Genomic DNA, 21,439 nt, shown 5'->3' with positions numbered 1-21,439 from the left:
TCTGCAGCAAATATTTGAATCTCTGATACTTCTGACATTTATTGATTTTAATATTTGCTAAATTACTTGAAATTACTGTTGTTAATTTGTTTTGTTTTGGTTAGTTGTTTAGGTCTGAAGCTATTGAGATTGACCCGACAATAAACTTTAAAAAAGAAAGTATAATTTTTTTAAACATGATTTTGTAAAGCCTCTACATCATTAACATGACAAATACTTGGCTAAGAAAGCTGTTGAAAGTGAAAGTTTGGTGAAAGTTTCTGTGCTTTTCTGTAAGTAGAAGACCTTGCAATATCATTATCAACTGCCTTTGTACAGCAATGCACATTTCTTATTGCTGTGAAATCTTTGCTGATTTTGATTAAGAACCGATACCGTTTATATCATATTTAATTTGCTGTGCTCAATTGTAATGTCATACATATCTATAGACCAAGGAGAGAAAGTTGTCATGGCCAAACTCCCAAACATTTGGTATCTCTGAAAAGCCCAGGTGTACTCTCAAGAAACCAAGAATGAATAATGTGGCATGAATTGGCTAAGAGAAAGTTAAATAACAAAAGTCCTATACAAAAATGAATTGCTAGGTCTGGGGAGGATAGTGACCTATTCAAACATGATGTAGATACATTTTTATGATTTTTTTTATTTTATTTTTAGATTTTGTTTATAGATTCAAAAATCTACAGAAGTCCTGAACCGCTAGGTGATTTTTTTTTTTTACTAGTCATGTTCATGCCTTCCTGAGGTTATGTCCTTCACCCATAATCTTATATGACTGTTTTCAGTGTATTTTGTTTTTATTTAGAATAACATTCGAAATGGGAAACAAAAGTGGCAATGCACCAAGTACCTCACACATTTTTACTTTTATGTTATTGTAGTGGGCAGATGTGCACACACTTTCTAATAGATCATTTTGAAAAGAAAACATACTTGGAATATTGTTGTTTGAAGTAAAATGATATATTATGAGTTTTTACTTTTTTTTATCAAAAATTATAACGATCCTCCATTACTCTCTATTTTGAAGAACTGCAAATCCATCTCACTAAGAGGAAGTAAGCAGCACTTATCATTCTTATTCATTATTTAAACATCTACATTGCTGCACAAATTGAACTTGGTTCAGTTGATCTCAACCTAGTTTAAAAATGTGATGTTGTAAAGTAGGGTGATGGAGAGACTGTCAAATATAGGAGGCCAAAAGATGATTCAGGAAACCACTGCTAAATCCAGCAAATAATACAACTACATAAATCACTGCTGGAATGTCTTCCAACCACAAGATGGCAGTCTTCACATAAAGCTCTGAGTCACTTGGAGAGAGTAAATAACGTAATATTAAACTCAAAAAACAAGCGAAGCTGAATAAAAATGCAATAACTGATCTTGTAAACGCATCCCAGCACTTTTAAAAACGCTATTTCTACAAAGCAATACTTGAACTGCCATGATTTTTTTTGTTGTTTTGGTGGTTTTGGTTTGGTACTGAAGCAAAAAATAATAAATGGCGCCATTTCACTAAATCCAGAATTTTCACTAACAAACTTTGACACATGTCATGGCTACAGCTTATTTATACATAATTTAATATTCTATGGGTCAAGAGTAGGTTAATTGGACTCATGAATAGCGTTATTAAAGTGATCAACAGTATTTCAAAACCATGGTATTTTCATTTCTTGCTTTAGTTTGTAAATGAGAGTCATAGTCAGATTTTGGGTGTCTTTCAATGTGATGCTTTGTCATTTGCTGTTGCTGAGCTCCCCTGTGCATTCTTGACAGTGTGCGTTTGTGGCACTGAAAGTTCTACATTGAAAGATAACCGACCGTGCATGCATTAGAGTGTGTGCTTTAAAGAGATCTGTGGTTCATAGTTAGATGGATGTACATATCTTTACATTTATTGACTCTATGAAGTAAACATTGTTAGTGTGGCTTTAAGTCCATGTCTCTTAGCTGTGAAACCATATCCTTGTGCGACCCTGAGTACACATGTGTGGACGTTGTATTTTGGCTTCGCTATATGCAACGCATAATACAAATTCATTTAAACTGACTGATCTCAGTTCAGAAGATTCTGGGCTGTCAGTAAAGAGTTAAACTTCTGACGGACGGGATCATGTGACAAAACAACATTGCGCTGATCACAGCAGAGTTTGTCTTTGTGAGAAATGCTGACAAAACTACATCTGGTAAGAAACCTAATTACTTTTTTACATTAAAACCTGTTTGACTCAAAAGATTAGAGTCTCTAGTTTCATCTGATATGTCATTTTTTATACGTGGGCTATTTATCGCGAAATGCCATGTCAGTAAACACAATGTACACTAATGTGAACTTGAGCGCATTTTTTCTTAGAAATCCTATATTTACTGTGTATTATCACATTGAGAATCAATGGGTTCTTCTAAAAGCTAAAAAATGTTGCTCTCTATACAGTATGGCTTCATATGGAGTTAGGATGAAAATAAGGTGCACTTCGAACTGTTCTGAGACCAGCGCAGACAAACAGCACACTAGAGGTAAAGCCATTCACTAAATAAGGAGCAAGGGAGCATCCTTTAGCTTTCCTATGCAGCTAAGTTCATTCACTCCTAAAATCCAACCAAAAGTTCAGTTTCAGGCAGCAGATGATGTTTGGACTACAAAATATTTGGAAGACATGAGGCAATAGTAATCAATGCATAAATTCAGACTTTATAATGTATAATTTTATTATAACATGGTGGGCTGTGATTGGATGCAGCTGGCCATTACTTAGAATCAGAATTAATTATGCTAATGTCTGAAACATCTCAAAATATGAATAATTAACACTATACCAATAGCAAGTCTCAAATCATCGTTCATGACTGTTTCACAAGTTTGCCAGTTCATATAATCTTGAGGTAATGGTAAATGATAAAACCGGTTTGGGTTCCCCCTGTGCTACAGTACATGAAGAGAGATAATACATGTTAATAGATTAATGGAAGGGTAAAGAAAGTGAATGTATATTAAGAAAATGTCAAATAAATGTGTAGATGTGGTAGAGGAAGGGTGCCGGAAGAATTGTCACTGGAGAGATACAATCCTTTCTATACTTATTTACATACATTTACAAGTCATTTAGCAGATACTTTTACATAACAAGCAATTTGTATACTCTTGTGGTGATTACGGGATTAGATGACTGTGCTCTTCCTGAACTTTCCTTTAGAACTCCATAAATTAACATAAATTAAAGCATATTGGCTATTTAAAAAAAAAAAAAAAAAGGCTTTTTGTTGTTACTGGCCCCAGCTTTCTGTTTTAATAGGAAATACGTCAACACAGGAAAGAAAACTGGTCCAAGAGTCTATGCTCCATAGTTACACCTGAGTCAGCGTTTGACTTCATATATGCTTGGATTTCAAAAAGCAGCTGGAGAACAAATACAGACATCACATAACATGGGAAACGAACTCATCCTTCTATTTACAATAAGATACACTTTATTCATAAATACTTTTTTGTTTAATTTGTAAAGACATAACACTAAATACAGAAGGCACTTACAAAAAAATTTAAATTAAAGAAACATATTAAACATGGATTTAAAATAATCAGAAAAAAATGATAAGGACCAGAGATGGCAACACATTGGCATCCTTGTACAGTACATGTCAAATAAAATCTACAGAACACTAATCTAAGTACAGTATAAAGAGGATTTATTGTTATTAGTTTAATGCCCCTTATAGGATTTCATACATAATTTAATAATTTAAAGTACAGAGAACACAAAACACAAATGCATTTGTCACTAGTAAGTGGTTCTTGTTTTTGTTGCAATTTGTTTCATTTAAATGTTAGGCTTTGTGGTTTCCGCACCAAAGGAGTACTGGTACAGCTTGATCAGGCAGTTGGCCTCCCTCTGTCCTGACAACAAAGCACCATGGGTAGTGGAATAGTATTTTCTGTGGGTGGCCTCCCCAGCAAACAACACTTGTAGAGGCTTTTGGGGGAGAGAAAAGAAAAAGGAGACAGAGAACAAACAACAAAAAATTAGGTTGACCAAACAACAATAATGCCCGGTAAGCTATTTCAGCATAAATCTCTATTTTTCCACCAAATTAAAGTGGTTTCACAGTCTCCAGTCTCTTGTTCTTTTTGTGTAGTTCGCTCTGTGGAGTCAGAGAGTTCCTTTCTGCACCCCGGCCAGAGCGTTTTTACAGAGTGTGTTTACGTGTGTGTGTTTATTTGGCCCCTGTACAGAGCAACCCAACTTTCTCATCTGACTCAAATTTCAGACTCAGTGCTGGACAGCTCAACATGACATTTACAAAATCACCAAAAGGTCTCTGTCAACAGCACTATGCGCAAGCCACTCTGGGTCACCCTGACTTTAGAGAAGTTGTGACACATTTGAACAACTTGAATGAGAAGAGGTGAAAAGGGCACTAAAGTGGTTTTAAACAGGATGTCTCCTATTAAAATAAAAGGAAACAGGTCTAATGCCTTGGAAGGCCACCAGCTACCTTTGGTTTTATTGGCAGGTAAGTCAGACTACAAATTTAATTCATACATTCAACACATATGGTGAACTAATAGAGATCAAAGATACTATGCTTTTTTGGATTACTCGTCTCACTCAAGCACAGTGGTTCTCAAACTGTTTTTACTTCAAGACCTCCCATTGCCCCAAAAAATATTTAAAGGCACCACCAAGCAGCAAACCTCTTGTTCTCAAACATAATTAACAGAAACTACAGTAGGAATGGCAATAGATTTAAATAATTAACCACAATTCATTTTGTGATTCCAGAGGTGTAAGGAACTCTATGTTCTTCAATAAAAAGTTGTTGAATTAAAATAAGAAATATGATGTCCATTTACATGTTGTACATCTTCATTTATAGCATTTTATTTTAGAATTACAGCAAGTTTGATTATTATACGTTAATAACGTATTTACAATAATATGAGGTCATCTTGAGGCCCTCTTTGAAGTTTGCTGAGACCCCAAGATGGGCCCCAGCACCCTGGTTGAGAACCACTGGTCTAACGCACTTGCAGATAATTGAACATACTGTAAAAAAAAGTATTTATTTACATTATTCCCTACTGAAAAGTCCATCTTAGATCAGTACAATGGTCCAAGATGGCTTATGCTGGTTAGTTCTGGTCTAGCTGGTGGACCAGTAGGTATATTGTTCACCTGATAAAATGATGGTCAACCAGTATGTTATTTTATCTGATTAAGCTAGATATGAAGCCTGGTATGGAATTATCCAGCATCCAAAACACAACATGGTGACCAGCAATGCTGGTCTTTCAATAGGGTTGTTATAATTCTAATTCTATACTATGATATTTTAAGCACTTATATTGCAGATATGCGGAATCATTAGATTTGTATTAATAGTGTTCACAGCTCAACGGAAAGGTCCACTCACCGGAGCCTTGGTGTTCTTGGTATAAGGCAGGGGCTCAGCTAACTTCTCCACATCTCTGCCGCTAGAGCCCACTCGAGTGAAAGAGTAAGAACCCCGTATGTAGGGATTACTGCCCCATGAGGAGCGCAGGATCCGCCTTGGCTTCGGAATATTCTGGTTCCCTGTTAGACACACATATATATTATTTGACTGTTATTTCCCAAAAGCCTTAACGGGCAATATTGGATTCTATAGCACATTGCTAATTACGCTAATTGATGCCACTTAAATGTTACACACAGAAGATGTATTTCTTTCTTTCTTCCTTACTTTTTTCAATTTGGTTTTGCAAGAGTGGGTTGTAGGGACAAGTGTTAATGTAAAATGATAAAGGGAAGCTGGTCTTAGATCTACTGTCATATAATCACAGAAATTAGGGGACCTTTCAGTTATCAATTACTAAGGTGTGACCAAATCCAATTTTAGCCCAGTAATTATATGTGATTAAGGCAGATGGGATGGGAAACCTAGAGTGGTTCAGGATTAAAACAGAACTGACCTAGTTAAAGGGTGTGACAGCCTGGTGATGTCATCTACAGAGAACGTGTGTGTTGACCCTGAGCTCTGACTATGTGTTCTGTCACTTACAATGCAGAGAATTGTTTACAGTATAATCGTTGAGACTACCCAAAAAAACAACTCAGAGTCCTTGTCTATCACATTACCCTTAAGTCCTGATCTTGTCAGAGGCCCATTCTTCTGTTTACCTTCAGAAGGTACATTCCTCCCAATTTAAAGGGAGGATTCACTCAAAAATGAATGTAGTCATTTAATTACCCTCCTTGTTCCAAGCCCATTTGACTTTTTTCTTACATGGAACACAAAAGGAGAAGTTAGGTTGAATGTAAGGAACTCACAGCCTCAGTCAATAATCACTTTCATTTAATGAAAAAAAAAAAAAAGAAGTTTCAACATTAATCAAAATTCCTTCTCTTGTGTTCCACAGAACAAAGATAGTCATACAGGGGTGCATGTCACTTACAAAACACTGCTTAACTACCATTGTATGATGCATCACTGGAGAAAATAACTAGCTTGTCGTGGCTGTTTCTGTAGATTCACACATACGTCTTTCAAACCACGTTGTTTCAACAATATAGTGCTTTAGTCAATTGAGTTTTACAGGGGATAGAGTAATCATTTCAGCAGAGATTGAATGAATGTCAAATTATAGCATGTTAACATGGACACCAGAAAGCTGTTTATTGTGAGAAAGCTGTTTAAGACACAAAAGGGGCATCCACATTTCTATGTACTACGTAATAATTGTCTTTATACATATACATATGTCTCGGTAAGTTTCCCCACTAAAGTCAAACTCTGGGGTTCCCCCGGTGCATTTGAGCACTTACAAACATGCGCAATCTTCAAAAACCTAAAAGATCACCACCTACTGTATATGTTGGCCACATAAGCCACATTTTCTGACAGAAACCTAGATGTGTTAAATGGCTTTCTCTTATTTCCTTTATTTGCATACTGAAACCGGCTGCAATTGCATGATGTTTCAGAATGCCAAAAAACCAGAATAAGCAGTTTTCTTAAGTGCATTTAGTCTTAAGTCTTATAGAATGAAAGATCTTTTCAGGAAACCAAATTGTGGAACTAATTGGCTAACGATGCTTTTGAGAAATTCACCCCAGGTTATGTATGACGTGAAGTTGTGTAAATGATGACAACTTAATGAGTCACACTGTTCTTGCTGTTCTAGTACACACTACTGAGAATTAGAAGGAAGTCATTTTCTTGGTTTGTCACACCCAGATTGGAGATTTCATTGGTGAGATGTTGAACCATCTCCACACCCAAATGTCTTTTTGTCTAAATATCTTCATGATATTTATATTTTTGAGAACTTTTGAGAAGTGTGCCATGTGTTATGTTTGTGCAATTTGTATGCATGTAAAATTTTACTGTAAAAGGGGGCAATTTATATAGGGTACATTCTTGTGTTGAATCTGCACTGTTGTTAATTGTTTGTCTATGTAAATATGCGTTAGACAGACATCTTTGCGTGTTTTGAGGTGTGTCGCTGTTTTAATGTGCCTCATGCCATGAGCGTCACATTTCAAAATGTTGTGTCGAAGTTAAAAGAAAAGTTTAAAGAAGTTGAACTTTTAAAAACCATTCCATTCTGCTGCATCTAGCTGTTTTTTGATTGAAAGAACATGTCATGTGTGAACAACCCCTTACACACTCATACTCACTAACCAGTGAATTGGCGCAGTAGTTCAGTGCAAATCTCCGCCACAGTCTCATCATCACATCTCTCCATGTACAGGGCCTCCTCTCCACATATCCAGCCGCTCAGCATGTGGCCATAGCGCTCGGGCGGATACAGCACATCAAAGCTGCAGATCTTTCGGTACCATAGCTCTTCTGGGTAAGCCAGGCTCTCCAATTGTGCCTCGTCCTCCCACACAAACTGGATGCTATTGCACTCAGGGCTCCAGAAGGGCTCCTCAAACTCCAGAAAGATCTTATCAGTGGTACTAATCCCCAGTTTCTGGATGGCCTGCTCCTTGTCTGGAGGCAAGCCCGGGGAGAAGAGTGTCTCGTGAGCCTTCTTCAGGACCCCAAGAGAAGCCGTTATGATCACGTGGTCAACTGGCAGACACTCACCATCTTCGCACTCCACACAGACCGGGGCAGCGCTGGGCCGCTGGTCCTGGTTATGATCAGCCTGGTCTGTGATTTCCTCAGCATCATGGGAGCTGCAGTTCCAATGGATGCGGCGGACCGGCTTGCTGAGGCGGAGGACTCGGCTTGGGATGTCCTGAGCCAGGATATCAACGACTTTAATGAAACCAGTGGGAATGACGTGGTGAGCGCCTGGAATCTCAGTCCATTCACCAAACTCGCTTAGAGACACTTCATCCATGCTGGGGGAACTGCTTTCACAACTCTCCACCTAAAACACACAAAGATAATAAGATTATGCTCAAAACAAAATTTACATCACTGCATAATCTTGAACACATACACCAACAAAACTAACTTTAAGTAGCTCAAATAGCTCCTTAAGGAAACGATTGCAGGTTACCAATTTTTACAGTGCAGTTTCTTTAAGTTATAAGTTACTTCTCTGCACCAAAACTTAAGTCTGTTCCAAGTCACTTTAAGTGTTATTTTACATTTATTTTTACGTAAAGCACTGCATAAGGGTGGGTGGTTTGACCAAAATATAATGAAAACTTATATCACAGGAGGAGTAGTTCTATTTAATGGTTATGTGTATATCGCAAATCAATATACCGGCATTTATTTTTACGGGAATTTCAACTGGAAAATGTTTTAGTCCTATCTAAAATAATCATGCAGTGATGCAATTTTTGCATAATCCAGTTAAATACATTTTACAAATGAGAGGTATCTCGTTGGATTATTTTCTCTTTTTAGTTGAAACATAATGAAAACAATCCAAAAGACTATTCATTACAGATGAGTGATAACTCTCACATTATAAAACACTTGAATCAAAAAAAAGCAAAAGACTCAAAACAGTTAAAAGTAATTTTATAAAAATGATAATTCTGACATACATATTTGATTGGATGAGTCACGTTTGAAGTCTTTGTAAAATAGCAGATAAAACACAAATGTAAACACAAAACTGAATTCTATATAAATGTGGCAACTTTGCCATACTGCTTAGAAAACATAAACAATGTAAACTCTGCTTTGCATTGTGCCTAACAAACACCCAGTGTTCATTTTTACAGATATTTTTTGTTTTAGTCATAGTTTTAGTCAAATGATGAAAATGTCCTTTAATTGTATTAAAAAATGTTCATGTCATATTCATTCATTTTAGTTTTACTCTGACTAAAATGGCATATAAATTTAGTCAACGGAAATAACATATCTGAGTTGATGATAATGTGCAACCCATATAGCAAACAAGCATTGAAACAATGTTAAGTCAATGTTGATGAATCAACATTAATGGCATTGAATTGATGTTACAATCTGACATAAGCGCCGGAACAGATTTTTGGCAAAGGGTGCTGCAGTTTAGGCAGACGATAAAAATATAATGCACGTGCGGCGAGGGCATCAGAGAACCACGTGTTTCTCTGGGGATCACATCTATCACCATACACAAATAAAAGGAATAAAGGGAGAATAAAAAGTTCACTTGTGTCCATCACAAGGGCTCTCTTCAGTTTGGCAGAGTCTCTCTGAAATGGGACGCGATTTTTATTAACATAAATGACAGAGATACTAAAAGCGTAATATTTATTATATATACTACATAAATACAGTTTAATATAGGAAATCTTGTTTTTGATACTGTTTTCCAGTTTTGCCCACTATTGGGTGCTTCAGCAACGCCCTTGCAATCTGACGTTGATTCTACATCACTTTTGTTGAAAAACACGCTGGTGAAAAACGATTATATAAATAAAAACAACTTCCACATCATTTCTAGAGTTTATTTATCTTCATCAAAAAAGTGATAACAGTAAAATTCACAGTAAAGAAAAGTTGTAGCTGGAGGCTCCAGAGGAACTTCTTCCACGCTCATTAGCATCTAAAACAGAACAGATCAAAAACAGTAGGATAAAAACCAGCAGTAACAAATCGATTATGTACTGTAGGCTAGTCCAGTCCTGCACATTGTGGAGGACTCCCTTATTGAACACACCTGATTTAACTTATCTGAGTAAAGCTGCATGGCATAAATTGAGTGTGTCCGATAAGAAAATACATCCATAATGCGCAGTCTGTGGGAACAGCAATTACGCCAACATATGGTTTGTCTAGATTCTTTAATGGTATTTTTAACAAGAATATTGTTAGAAAATGCCATGGGTACTATGCAATATAAATGCTACACCTGCTATCAATAATATATTTTTTGTTTCATTCTATTAAAATATTATATTTCACCCAAAAATGAACATTCTCTCATCATTTACTCATGCTATCAAAGATGTTTATGACTTTCTTTCTTCTGTAGAACACAAACAAAGATTTTTAGAAGAATATTTCAGCTCTGTAGGTGCATACAATGCAAGTGAATGGATAGCCAGAGCTTTGAAGCTCAAAAAAGAATATAAAGGCAGCATACAAGTAATCCATATGACTCCAGTAGTAAAATGTATGTCTTCAGTAGCAATATAATATGTGTGGAAGAGAAACAGATGTTTTTAAGACCTTTTATTACTACAAATCTCCAACTTTACTTTCAGTTTCACATTCTGAAAGTGAAAGTGGAGATTTATAGTAAAAAATTATTAAAATATTGATCTGTTTCTCACCCAAAGGGATTGCATCGCTTCAGAAAACATATAATAAACTACTGGAGTCATATGGATTACTTTTATGATGCATTTATGTGATTTTTGTAGATTCAAAGGTCTGGTCACCATTCACTTGCATTGTATGGGCCTACTGAGCTGAAATATTCTTCTAACTATCTTTGTTTGTGTTCTGCAGAAGAAAGAAAGACATACACATCTGGAATGGCATGAAAGTGAATAAATGATGAGAGAATTTTCTATCCTAAGAAAATCCACATAAGATCAATAAAATTTGTTTCATACACCAGGGATGATGTTACACGCAGTACAGATTGTGTAGCTTGACATTTAAGAGAATCCACATAAGATCGCATATGTTTTTTTGTAAGAGCTCTTGACTAAATGTTTAATTAATCGCTCAATAGTAGATATTTCATTCTAATAACTGCTAGATTAGTCATTTATGAAAATAATTGTAAGTTGCAGCACTACATGAATGTCTGGTTGTTGAAAAGTATGGAGATAAAAATAACGAGGAACACTGCAATTCACTAAAAGTTGGCTAGCTCACCTAGCAACACCTAGTCACCACATTGTTCTGGAATTAAACGTTAATTCACACAGTGCATAAACAAACTTTTATAAAGCTATTCATGAATAATCCGTTTTCAACAATCCATCACTGAAACACTGCATTTTGCGAAATTATAATACAAATTCAATCCTTTCCTTACCTGATATAACTGCAAGGATGTGAGGCGCAGATTGGTCCTTTCCAGATCCAAGGAGATCACATGGTCGAAACAGTCAATGTTTATCAATGTCACTCCATCATGGGGTGCTTCTCATTTCTTTAATTGTGCATCCTTTATTTTTCTTTGTATTTTTCGTTCTTTTTCTTAACTCCTCCCTCATAAGACACGAGGAAAGGATGCTATATGCAAGTGCAGAATCAAAGAATGAAATCAAAGCAGTACATGTGTTTAATGGCATATCCTTGCTCACTTAAGTGTTACTTAAAGTAACATCAATCAATGATAATTTGGTAAAGAATGTTTTACTACTGCGGATTGTAAGGGATATGCCGTAATGCTGTTTGAACTTTGTTTATGAAGACATTACTATTACATTTTTATAAAACAAAATGCAGTTTTGAAGTATGTGGAAATGTTTCTTAAAGACTTTAAAACAAATGTATTAATTACTGTCCTAAACCTAAATCCTACACAATACACAAAAAACAAGCCAGTAAATCAAAGGGGCAAAGAAATAATAAAGTACATGAACATTATATGATTGCGTTAGGAGTTTGAACAAACCTGATTTCTGTATAGGATGCACCTATGTTTCCTCACTAACAAGGAAGCATCAATTAGAGTATTGAGAAGCATACATGATCTTGTGGTATTCAATTACATATCAATGTTATGTCACTGTCAGCACCTATACTGTATATGCTGTTGGCTTTTATCAAAATTTCTAAATTGTTTCAACATACTTTTAACATTGAAATTTCGATCTCAATCAAAATGATGATTTGGAGAAAAAACAAAAAACAATGTATCAACATCACCTTGCAATGTGGGAAGAATGTGTGCCAAACTGTATCAATAAAACATACAAAAAATGCATACAAAATATCTACAACTGTCCTTGTTGTGAAAACATCAGCCCCTGAAAAAAATTTAAATAATGAATATGCTGGAGTATTAGCTGTTCCCCTTCTGTCGCTCTCTCCACGTTGTGTCGGAGAAGCTACACTAGGGGTCTCTCTTGAGCGCCGATATTCACCTCTGATCTATGAAAAAAGGCCAATGAGAGTTGGCAGCCAGTATTTGCATGTCCCACCCCCGGACATACGGGTATTTAAGCGGCGCAAATACGGGAGTTCATTCAGAAAATTTCTTCGGAGCCGATGGTCTGTCTGCAGTTTGCTGCGAGTTACACACCACATTAAAACGTTCCTGTTTCCTCTGACGATCTGCATGCTGTTGGATCTTGACGGCGACAACAGCTGCTTTCTCCTTTACATTGCACGGCGTGCATTGTTGCCCCTGAGCGCTTCGACAGCGCAGACACACACACACACTGTGTATTAAAAGAGTAAATTCCTATTAAAAGAGTAATTTCTCTAAAAGAGCAAAACACAGCGGCGTTGAACGTTCTTTTCAGAAAGCGTCTTTTTCAAGATGCCCTTCCACCCCTGTGTTGTTCCTGGATGCGGTAGAGTGCTCTCCGCTTCAGACGGCCACAGGCGCTGTCTCGTGTGTTTGGGCCGCGATCACACCGAGACGGCGTTTAGGATGGTTCATGTTCTCACTGCGAGAACATGACCATGACCACGTTAGTGGTCGCGGCTTGCTTTCAACAGAAAGCAAGCCACCCCAGCTGCACCCCGCATTGCTCCTCCTTCCCACGGGATTGAGGACGATGCGGTTGGCGCTGGGGGCGCATTTGGGGCGGCAGCGGTGCGGTTTCGCCGGTAGCCCCTGCGAACCTCCCGTTCCCGACACGCTCGCTGGTCCCCGCCCACGCCAGGGCGATAGCGGCTCGCCTCACGGCCTGGCTGTCTATCCTCCCGAGCCCGAAGCAGATGAGCTCGCCGCTGCATCGGAGAGTGTGATGTCTGATGCCGAGGACTCCCTGGACTGCCGCTTCGGGCCAGCAGGCCCAGGCGGAGGCCGACGCTCAAACGCCTGACATGCTTTCCGGGTGATTGGTTCCTGGGGCGGCGCCGTTCGCGGCCTCGCGATCCCCTGGTTCCTTTCTTCCCGGAGGTGCATGATGAGCTGACGCTCTACGTGGAGAGCCCCGCTCTCCCTCGTCTAGGTGCCACCCGCTCCACTCTCACCACCCTTGACGGCGGAGAGCGCCACGGATACGAGACGATTCCCCAGGTCGATAGGGCAGTTGCGTACCATCTATAGGCCGGTAGGCCCTACCGCCTGGCGGGCCGCCCGTACTCCCATCTAAGCCCTGTAGGACAACATCCTCGCTCAACGCGAAGGCCTACAGTGCGGCTGGACGCGCTGCCTCCGCCCTGCATGCGATGGCCCTCCTGCAAGTCCACCAGGCCAAAGCACTCAACATGCACGGGGTGGACCTGATCCTGATGTGCTGCAGGATCTGCGCTCAGCGACCGACCTCGCCCTGAGAGCTGACGAAGGCCACAGCGCAGGCACTCGGACAGGCGATGGCCACCCTAGTGGTCCAGGAATGCCATCTTTGGCTCAATCTGGTCGAGATGCGTGAGGCCGGTAAGAACCGCTTCCTGGACGCACCTGCCTCCCAGATTGGCCTTTTCGGCGACACCGTCGAGGACTTCGCCCAACAGTTCTCCGCGGTGGAGAAGCAGACGGAGGCCATCTCTCACATGATGCCCCGCCGCAGACCTGCCGCCACGGGCCCTGCCCGTCTGCCCGCCGAGGGCGTCCCCCTGCGAAGAAACCAGCTCCTGCTCCGCCTCAACCCGGGCCCAGCTCTCAGCCCCAGCGTCGAGCACCCGCGAGGCGGCGCACGCCCCTGTCTCACGAACCCCTCCAGGACCCGGAAGGCTCCCAAGCCGCTCCTGAGACAGCCGACCCAGAGCCGAAGATGTTAGCTCCGGAAGTGGTAAGACCGCTCCGTCCCCCGGTGGAGGGCCGGGAAGAGAATCCTTTGTTTTTTCATGTTTCCACACCCCCTGACGGGGGCTGTGATGCCCACATTCTCATTAACAGTGCTATTTCCTTTGCCTCTGGGCCGTTGGAAAGGGGCCCCGCTGCGTTGGCACATCAATTGCCTGGAGTTGCTGACCGTCCTTCTTGCTCCCAGGAAGTTCCTCCCGTTAGTTCGGGACAAACATGTCCTCGTGAGATCGGACAGCACCACGGTGGTGGCGTACATAATTCGCCAAGGCGGCGACGCTCCGCCACATGTCACAACTTCGCCGCCGTCTCCTCCTATGGAGCCAGCAGCGACTCAAGTCGCTGCGTGCCACTCACATCCCCGGCAAGCTCAACGTCGTAGCGGACGCGCTATCACGACAACGCCTGCCCGGCGGCGAGTGGAGGCTTCACCCCAGTCGGTCCAGCTGATCTGGGAACGGTTTGGCAAGGCCCAGGTAGACCTGTTCGCCGCCCAGGAAACCTCCCACTGCCCGCTCTGGTACGCCCTAACAGAGGCTCCCCTCGGGACAGACGCGCTGGCACACAGCTGGCCCCCGGGGCTGCGCAAGTACGCATTTCCCCCAGTGAGCCTTCTTGCACCGGTGCTGTGCAAGGTCAGGGAGGACGAGGAGCAAGTCACGTCAGTGGCCCCCTACTGGCCCACTCGAACTTGGTTCTCGGAACTCAGGCTCCTCGCGACAGCTCCTCCCTGGCGAATTCCCCTGAGAAAGGACCTCCAGGACCCAGAAGGCTCCCAAGCGTTCCTGAGACAGCCGACCCAGAGCCGAAGATGTTAGCTCCGGAAGTGGTAAGACCGCTCCGTCCCCCGGTGGAGGGCCGGGAAGAGAATCCTTTGTTTTTTCATGTTTCCACACCCCCTGACGGGGGCTGTGATGCCCACATTCTCATTAACAGTGCTATTTCCTTTGCCTCTGGGTCACCTGGCTCGCAAATGCCGTTCTCACGGCAATCTGCTTTCAGATCACAACAGTCCCGGTACACCGGACGCGGCGATCCCGCCTTCCGCCTGCCCACGACTGTTCGCAGATTGGTGTTCTTCCCGAACGGAAGACCCGCAGAGGTGCGCTATCAAGTCTGTGCTCCTATTCCTACAGGAGAGGCTGGACAGGAGGCTGTCCCCGTCCACCCTCAAGGTGTATGTTGCCACCATTGCCGCCCACCACGATCCTGTAGACGGCAAGTCTTTGGGCAAGCACGACCTGATCCTCAGGTTCCTGAAAGGTTAAATCCCTCCCGGCCAGGCCTAGTTCCCTCCTGGGATCTCTTGGTAGTCTTGGCAGGACTCCAGAGACCCCCCTTCGAGCCGCTTGAATCAATTGGACTCAGGGCCCTCTCTCTTAAGACGGCCCTGCTGATCGCGTTCGCCTCTATCAAGAGGGTCGGGGACCTGCAAGCGTCCTCTGTCAGCGACACTTGCCTGGAGTTCGGTCCGGCAGATACGCCTGTGATCCTAAGACCGCGACCAGGCTATGTGCCCAAGGTTCCTACCACACCATTCCGAGATCAGGTAGTGAACCTGCAAGCGCTGCCCCGGGAGGAGGCAGACACAGCCCTTTCGTTGCTGTGTCCAGTGCGCGCCCTGCGCATTTATCTGGACCGCACACAGAGCACCAGACGCTCTGAGCAGCTCTTTGTCTGCTTTGGGGGACGGCAGAAAGGGAATGCCGTCTCCAAGCAGAGGCTCGCCCACTGGGTTGTCGATGCCATCACACTGGCTTATCACACCCAGGCCGTGCCCCTACCCTTACGGGTCCGAGCTCACTCAACAAGGGGTGTTGCATCCTCGTGGGCACTGGCCAAGGGCACCTCACTAGCAGACATCTGTAGAGCCGCGGGTTGGGCAACACCCAACACCTTCGTGAGGTTTTACAACCTCCGCGTTGAGTCGGTTAGCGTCTCGTGTTTTCCCAGGTCCGAGCCCGTAGAACTTCGGTAACACGTGAGACCGACCGGCCGGGTGGATCGCTTGCGCCCAGCGCCCTTTCCTGACGTCAAGGTTAAGTAGTGCGCCTTTTTCCCAGGGCGCCCCACTCCGAGTCGGGACCCTGGTCGATTCCTCCCCAGCCCTCCGGGTCCGCGGTTCAGCGGAGGAACTCGCCGACCCAAGCCACTGCGGGTACCCTGATGGCTACCCTGTACTGGTACAGGTGCTCCACAGGTAAAATAGAAGGCCTCCTGCCGGACGCCCCTGTGTGTATTTCCACGGTTCTGTCCCCTTACGAGCGGACCCCGTGTCTCCCTTAGGCAGTTACAGCTGCCCGGTCGCCGTGCTGTAGCAACTCCCCCTTCGAGGCTGGGATCTACCACGCGACCTTACTTTCCACACGAGCCCTAAGGCGGCCGTGTGACGTGTCTACCACTTTTCCTCCCCAAGAAAAAGGGCAGGTGTGGTCTCCGCGAGGGTCTGGGTAAGACCCCCTTCCCTATATGCATGTAAGGGCCCCGGCCGTGATTGCTCTATGCGAGAAACATAGAGAGAAAAGAGGCCCAGCCAGGCTGGCCCGTTCCCATGTTGGCAAACATCGCCTTGTTCCCCTCCCAGGGTAACTAGAAGGATCCCGATGTTCAGTATGGGGCATTGGGGAAGAGTACGTGCAGCCGGGTACAGGCGATGCGTGGCACTGGATGAATCCCTGCCCGCCTCTGTATCGGCAGTTCACGCATACGGTTCAGCACATGGCAAGATTGGAATGGGTCCCCTAGTGTCGCTTCTCCGACACAACGTGGAGAGAGCGACAGAAGAGAACGTTTGGTTACGTATGTAACCTCCGTTCCCGAGGGAGGAACGACACGTTGTGTCTTTCCTCCGCCATGTCACTGAACCGAGCCACTGTTGTGGCCGGACCATTTCGGCTCCTCAGAAAAATCCTGAATGAACTCCCATATTTGCGCCGCTTAAATACCCGTATGTCCGGGGGCGGGACATGCAAATACTGGCTGCCAACTCTCATTGGCCTTTTTTCATAGATCAGAGGTGAATATCGGCGCTCAAGAGAGACCCCTAGTGTCGCTTCTCCGACACAACGTGTCGTTCCCTCCCTCGGGGAACGGAGGTTACATACGTAACCAAACGTTTTTTAGAAGTTACTATTTTCTGAATTCTTCATGGTTCCTAGAATATAGTTCCTAGAATATCAAAATCCACAAAAGGAGGTAAATCCTTCTCATATTTGGCTCCTAAACTACGGAATAGTCTCCCTAACACTGTTCAGATGCAGACACACTCCCTCAGTTTAAGTTTAGACTAAAGACTCATCTATTTAACCAGGCATACACACCTAATTTATCCTTCAACTCACAATTAGGCTGCTTTAGTTTAGTCTGCCGGAACCAGAAACATCCATCATGATCTATAACTCTGCAATAAATTGAATGGCATTTATGCTAATATTATTGTATTATTTTCCCTGTCTCAACCTTGGGACTCATATCCTGAGGTCACCAGAACCACCTGGATCCAGCACCATTCCTGCTTCATTCATGTTGCTCTGTGATGATGACTAATAGCAGCCGGTGCTAGCCAAACATCACTTCAGTCTATTACGATGGACTTCAGAGGATGAACTGATGCCAACTCCAACAACCATAGGACATGGAATACTTCATATGCCATTGTCTGAACCTTGGACTTAGGATAGACCTCACCGAAATTTCTGGCCAGGTTGAACTGACTGACTGATCTCTGCCTGCATCACCTCGGTCTAATGATGGACTACACTCTTGAAATGGAATACGTAAACTATAAATTAATTTCCAACAAAACCCTTCATCAGCCAACTAACAAGGATAAATTGCAGGATTAATCCAGGATGAACTTCAAAGACATTAGTCATTTATTTTACAGTCGACACAAAATCTTTGTTTAAACATTGACCCTTAACACTTACTTAGTTTAATCATTTTAAACCATGACTTGCATTATACATAAGTAATATTGGCATTGTGTTCATGATGTTAGCCTGAGGGGAACTGGCCCTCACAGGGAGTCTGGTTTCTCCCAAGGTTATTTTTCTCCATTAACCAAAATCTTCTGGAGTTTTGTGCTCCTTGCCACAGTCACCTTTGGCTTGCTCACTGGGGTTATAAATACAATTATTATTTAATTACTTATTTTTAAACACAATTCACAGTCAAATTTGATCAAACTACACAATGATGGCTCATTATAGATATTACGGTTTTATCTTCTGTAAAGCTGCTTTGAAATGATGTGTGTTGTGAAAGGCGCTATACAAATAAAAATGACGACATTTTTTTTATTTTACGCGTTTCGCCAGTTGACGGTATTGCTTTTTTTTTTTTTTTTTTACAGCATTTTCACAAAACAAGTTATGCATTATGACTGAGGGCCCTATTTTATGAGTGCTAGTGCTAAGTTCAGCACTATAACATAAGTCAATGGGCATGGCCAGGAAGTTTTGGACAAAACAATCTATAAAAATTGACAACAGTGATCATCTTGAACATAATTTAATGTTTTACTACATTGTTTGAGATTGGACATGGACTTTATTATAATCTCCAAACTGCAAATGTAGGAACTGAATTTTGACTTTGCACTGCAAACTGACCTGCTTCTCAAATGTATTAGCACAATGACATATCTCTCAGGAAAATAGCAAATTGAGCTTTGTGGCACTTAATTGACTTACAATACTCCCCAAGTTTGCGTGCATACACCCACAGATAGTGCAAACACTCCCACCCACGCCCAGGGTCCGAAATTTACTTTTTAGTCCACCAGCCAAGGTGGCTGGTAGATGAACAAAATTACCAGCCAGTCAGATTTCTTATTGGCCAATTGTTTTTTTTTTATTGCATTTTACAATTGGATATTATAGACATGAAAGACAAATAATCAATACTGTAAGCATGTTTAAAATTGTTATTTATAATAAATTTATTATTTATGAACTATTTAATTGCCAGATAGTCTATTTAGAATTCTTTCTATAAAACTAAATTTGTATTACTACATAGTGTCATATGAACAACCAGTAAGTAACTCATGAGTCTTCTGAGCCTGTACAAATAACACAGTAGCAGTTCTTGATTTATTTGGAGTGAGTTAATTCAGTCAACTCCAACTGATTCTTTGTTTCACTAAAAAGAGTCAGCTCATAGAGTCGTTCATTTGGGACAACACTGGTATTGCTGTAGTTTTTGATTCACTAAAAAGAATCGGCTCAAAAGAATACTTTTTTTTGGGAATCAGACAATACTGTCGCATGTTATGTCTCGTGCTGTAGATTTAAAAGAACCATCTCAAAAGAGTGATTTAATTGGGAATCGGTCAACTCTGGTAGAGCTTTATGTCTCATGCTTTAGATACATAAGTATTGAGGGTTTCTGCTGTGCTTAATGGTAGTATAGGATACACTGAGTATTTTATTCCGGTTTTCTGTTCAAATCGCCAGAAGAATGCACGTTTAAGAACTATTAACGAAAATTTGGTTGCTGTATTATAATGCAATCATTACCAGAGAATTTGTATGTGTAGTGGTGGGCTATTATTAAAACTTACTTGCATATCCACTGGAAATACAAGAGTGGTCTTGCCTTCACCCCAATGGTATGAATGCTCCTCAAAATTGCCATTATCTTGTTTCTAGATTTACAGCTAACGGAGACTATCTATGATACGGCCATCTTACTGGCCGTAAGCCTTCATAGCCCCCTTGAGGACAAAACTGGGATGTTATGTTATTTTACAAGCTGACACAAACCGATGGCATGTGACACTGCGAATTTCACTAGTCAAATAGAAAATGTACCCGCATTTGGTGCTTGGCGGGTGATAATTCCTGACCCTGCCCAAGCCCACTTGTGCTGGCATGGAGTTTGCGCTTGGAATTAGCGCTCACGAAAATTGGATAAAACGTTGCGCATGGTCTTAGCACTGCACTTTGCGCAATCACGAAAATAGAGCCCTCAGACTGACTAGCATGTAACTTTGTTTAAGTTTGCTTCATTGTCTGTGCTGATGTAAGTTGTAATATTACATACAGTATATGTTGTGGATATAGTGATTAATCTCAAGTATAAATAGGACGTGTTGTGTAATTAACCCATTTGTAAAATGGTTAATTTTGCAGGTGTTCAGCTCTTTCTGTTCACACAGCTCAAGTGGGGATATACACAACACTCTGGATTATTGGATTATATTAATAAATAATTTTAGATATTTCTTCTTCTAAATACAAATGTTTCTTCTTTCTGTTTGTGCACTGTTAATATCTTGCAGTATTATTTAATTATCTTCACATTTTCATCAAAACTACGTTTGAATTAAAATCATTTCATTATCATCGTGATTTCCTTTGACAACTAACATTTTTGGCAATTAACATAGCCAGCGGTGTGCTTGTTCTGGTTCTGTCCCTTCCTCCAATAACCCTTTGCATTACAGGACACCACTCAATGTCTGCCCTACTTTTACCTCCATAATCCAGCTTTCAATACTATTAGACTTAAAGTGACTAGTCTGACATAACAGAGGACAAACAGTACAGAGAGGTTGAATTAATACATGGATTGTGAATACTAGGCCTAGTCATAATAAGAAGCAAGAAAAACAACAGTAGTGATGGACACCTCTCTGGGTGGAGCTCTACAGTTTCGCAATTCAAAAGAAAAAATCACAATTGCAACAGTGTGGAAATGGTGCTTGACAAGAGAACATACGCAATGAGTTTGATCAAAACTGATTGCGTGTTCTCGTGAGCCAACAGAGATTTTTTTTATCTTTTGAAATGCGAAACTGTAGAACTCCACCTAAAGAGGTGTCAAACCCTTCTGTTGTTTTTCTCACTTCTTATTCTGAGTAAGCTATGCCCTTAGACATAGACATTAGAGCTTTGCCTACCTTGAGGTACTGTTGTAGCATAGATAACTTGAGTTTCTTGGTGCTCTCTGAGTCATAAGGGTCGAACATGATCTTCTTACGCACCACATCTCGTGTGAAGATCCCCACACTGTTTTGACTCTCGGCACCCACAGGCTTCCCATTCTGGAAGAACTCCTGAGTCAGCTCGTACACCTGCACAGAGGAGGTTGCGAAAG

General features: G+C 41.7%; 1 protein-coding gene across 1 annotated transcript in view; it reads right to left on the bottom strand.

The window, feature by feature from the left end:
• Positions 1-2,714: 2,714 nt before the first annotated feature.
• Positions 2,715-21,439, bottom strand: part of LOC127643586 (spermine oxidase-like) — a 33,331-nt gene continuing 14,606 nt past the window's right edge. Inside the window, exons 4-7 of the mRNA XM_052126372.1 lie at positions 21,243-21,416; positions 7,675-8,374; positions 5,425-5,585; positions 2,715-3,983 (exon numbers count right to left, since the gene is read on the bottom strand). Coding sequence (XP_051982332.1) covers positions 3,831-3,983; positions 5,425-5,585; positions 7,675-8,374; positions 21,243-21,416 — 1,188 coding nt within the window. The 3' untranslated portion in view covers positions 2,715-3,830. The remainder of the gene's footprint in view (positions 3,984-5,424; positions 5,586-7,674; positions 8,375-21,242; positions 21,417-21,439) is intronic.

The sequence above is a fragment of the Xyrauchen texanus genome, chromosome 5 (genome assembly GCF_025860055.1).
Source record: "Xyrauchen texanus isolate HMW12.3.18 chromosome 5, RBS_HiC_50CHRs, whole genome shotgun sequence".
Classification (NCBI taxonomy): Eukaryota; Metazoa; Chordata; class Actinopteri; order Cypriniformes; family Catostomidae; genus Xyrauchen; species Xyrauchen texanus.
This window is presented reverse-complemented; position numbering and strand designations above follow the sequence as displayed.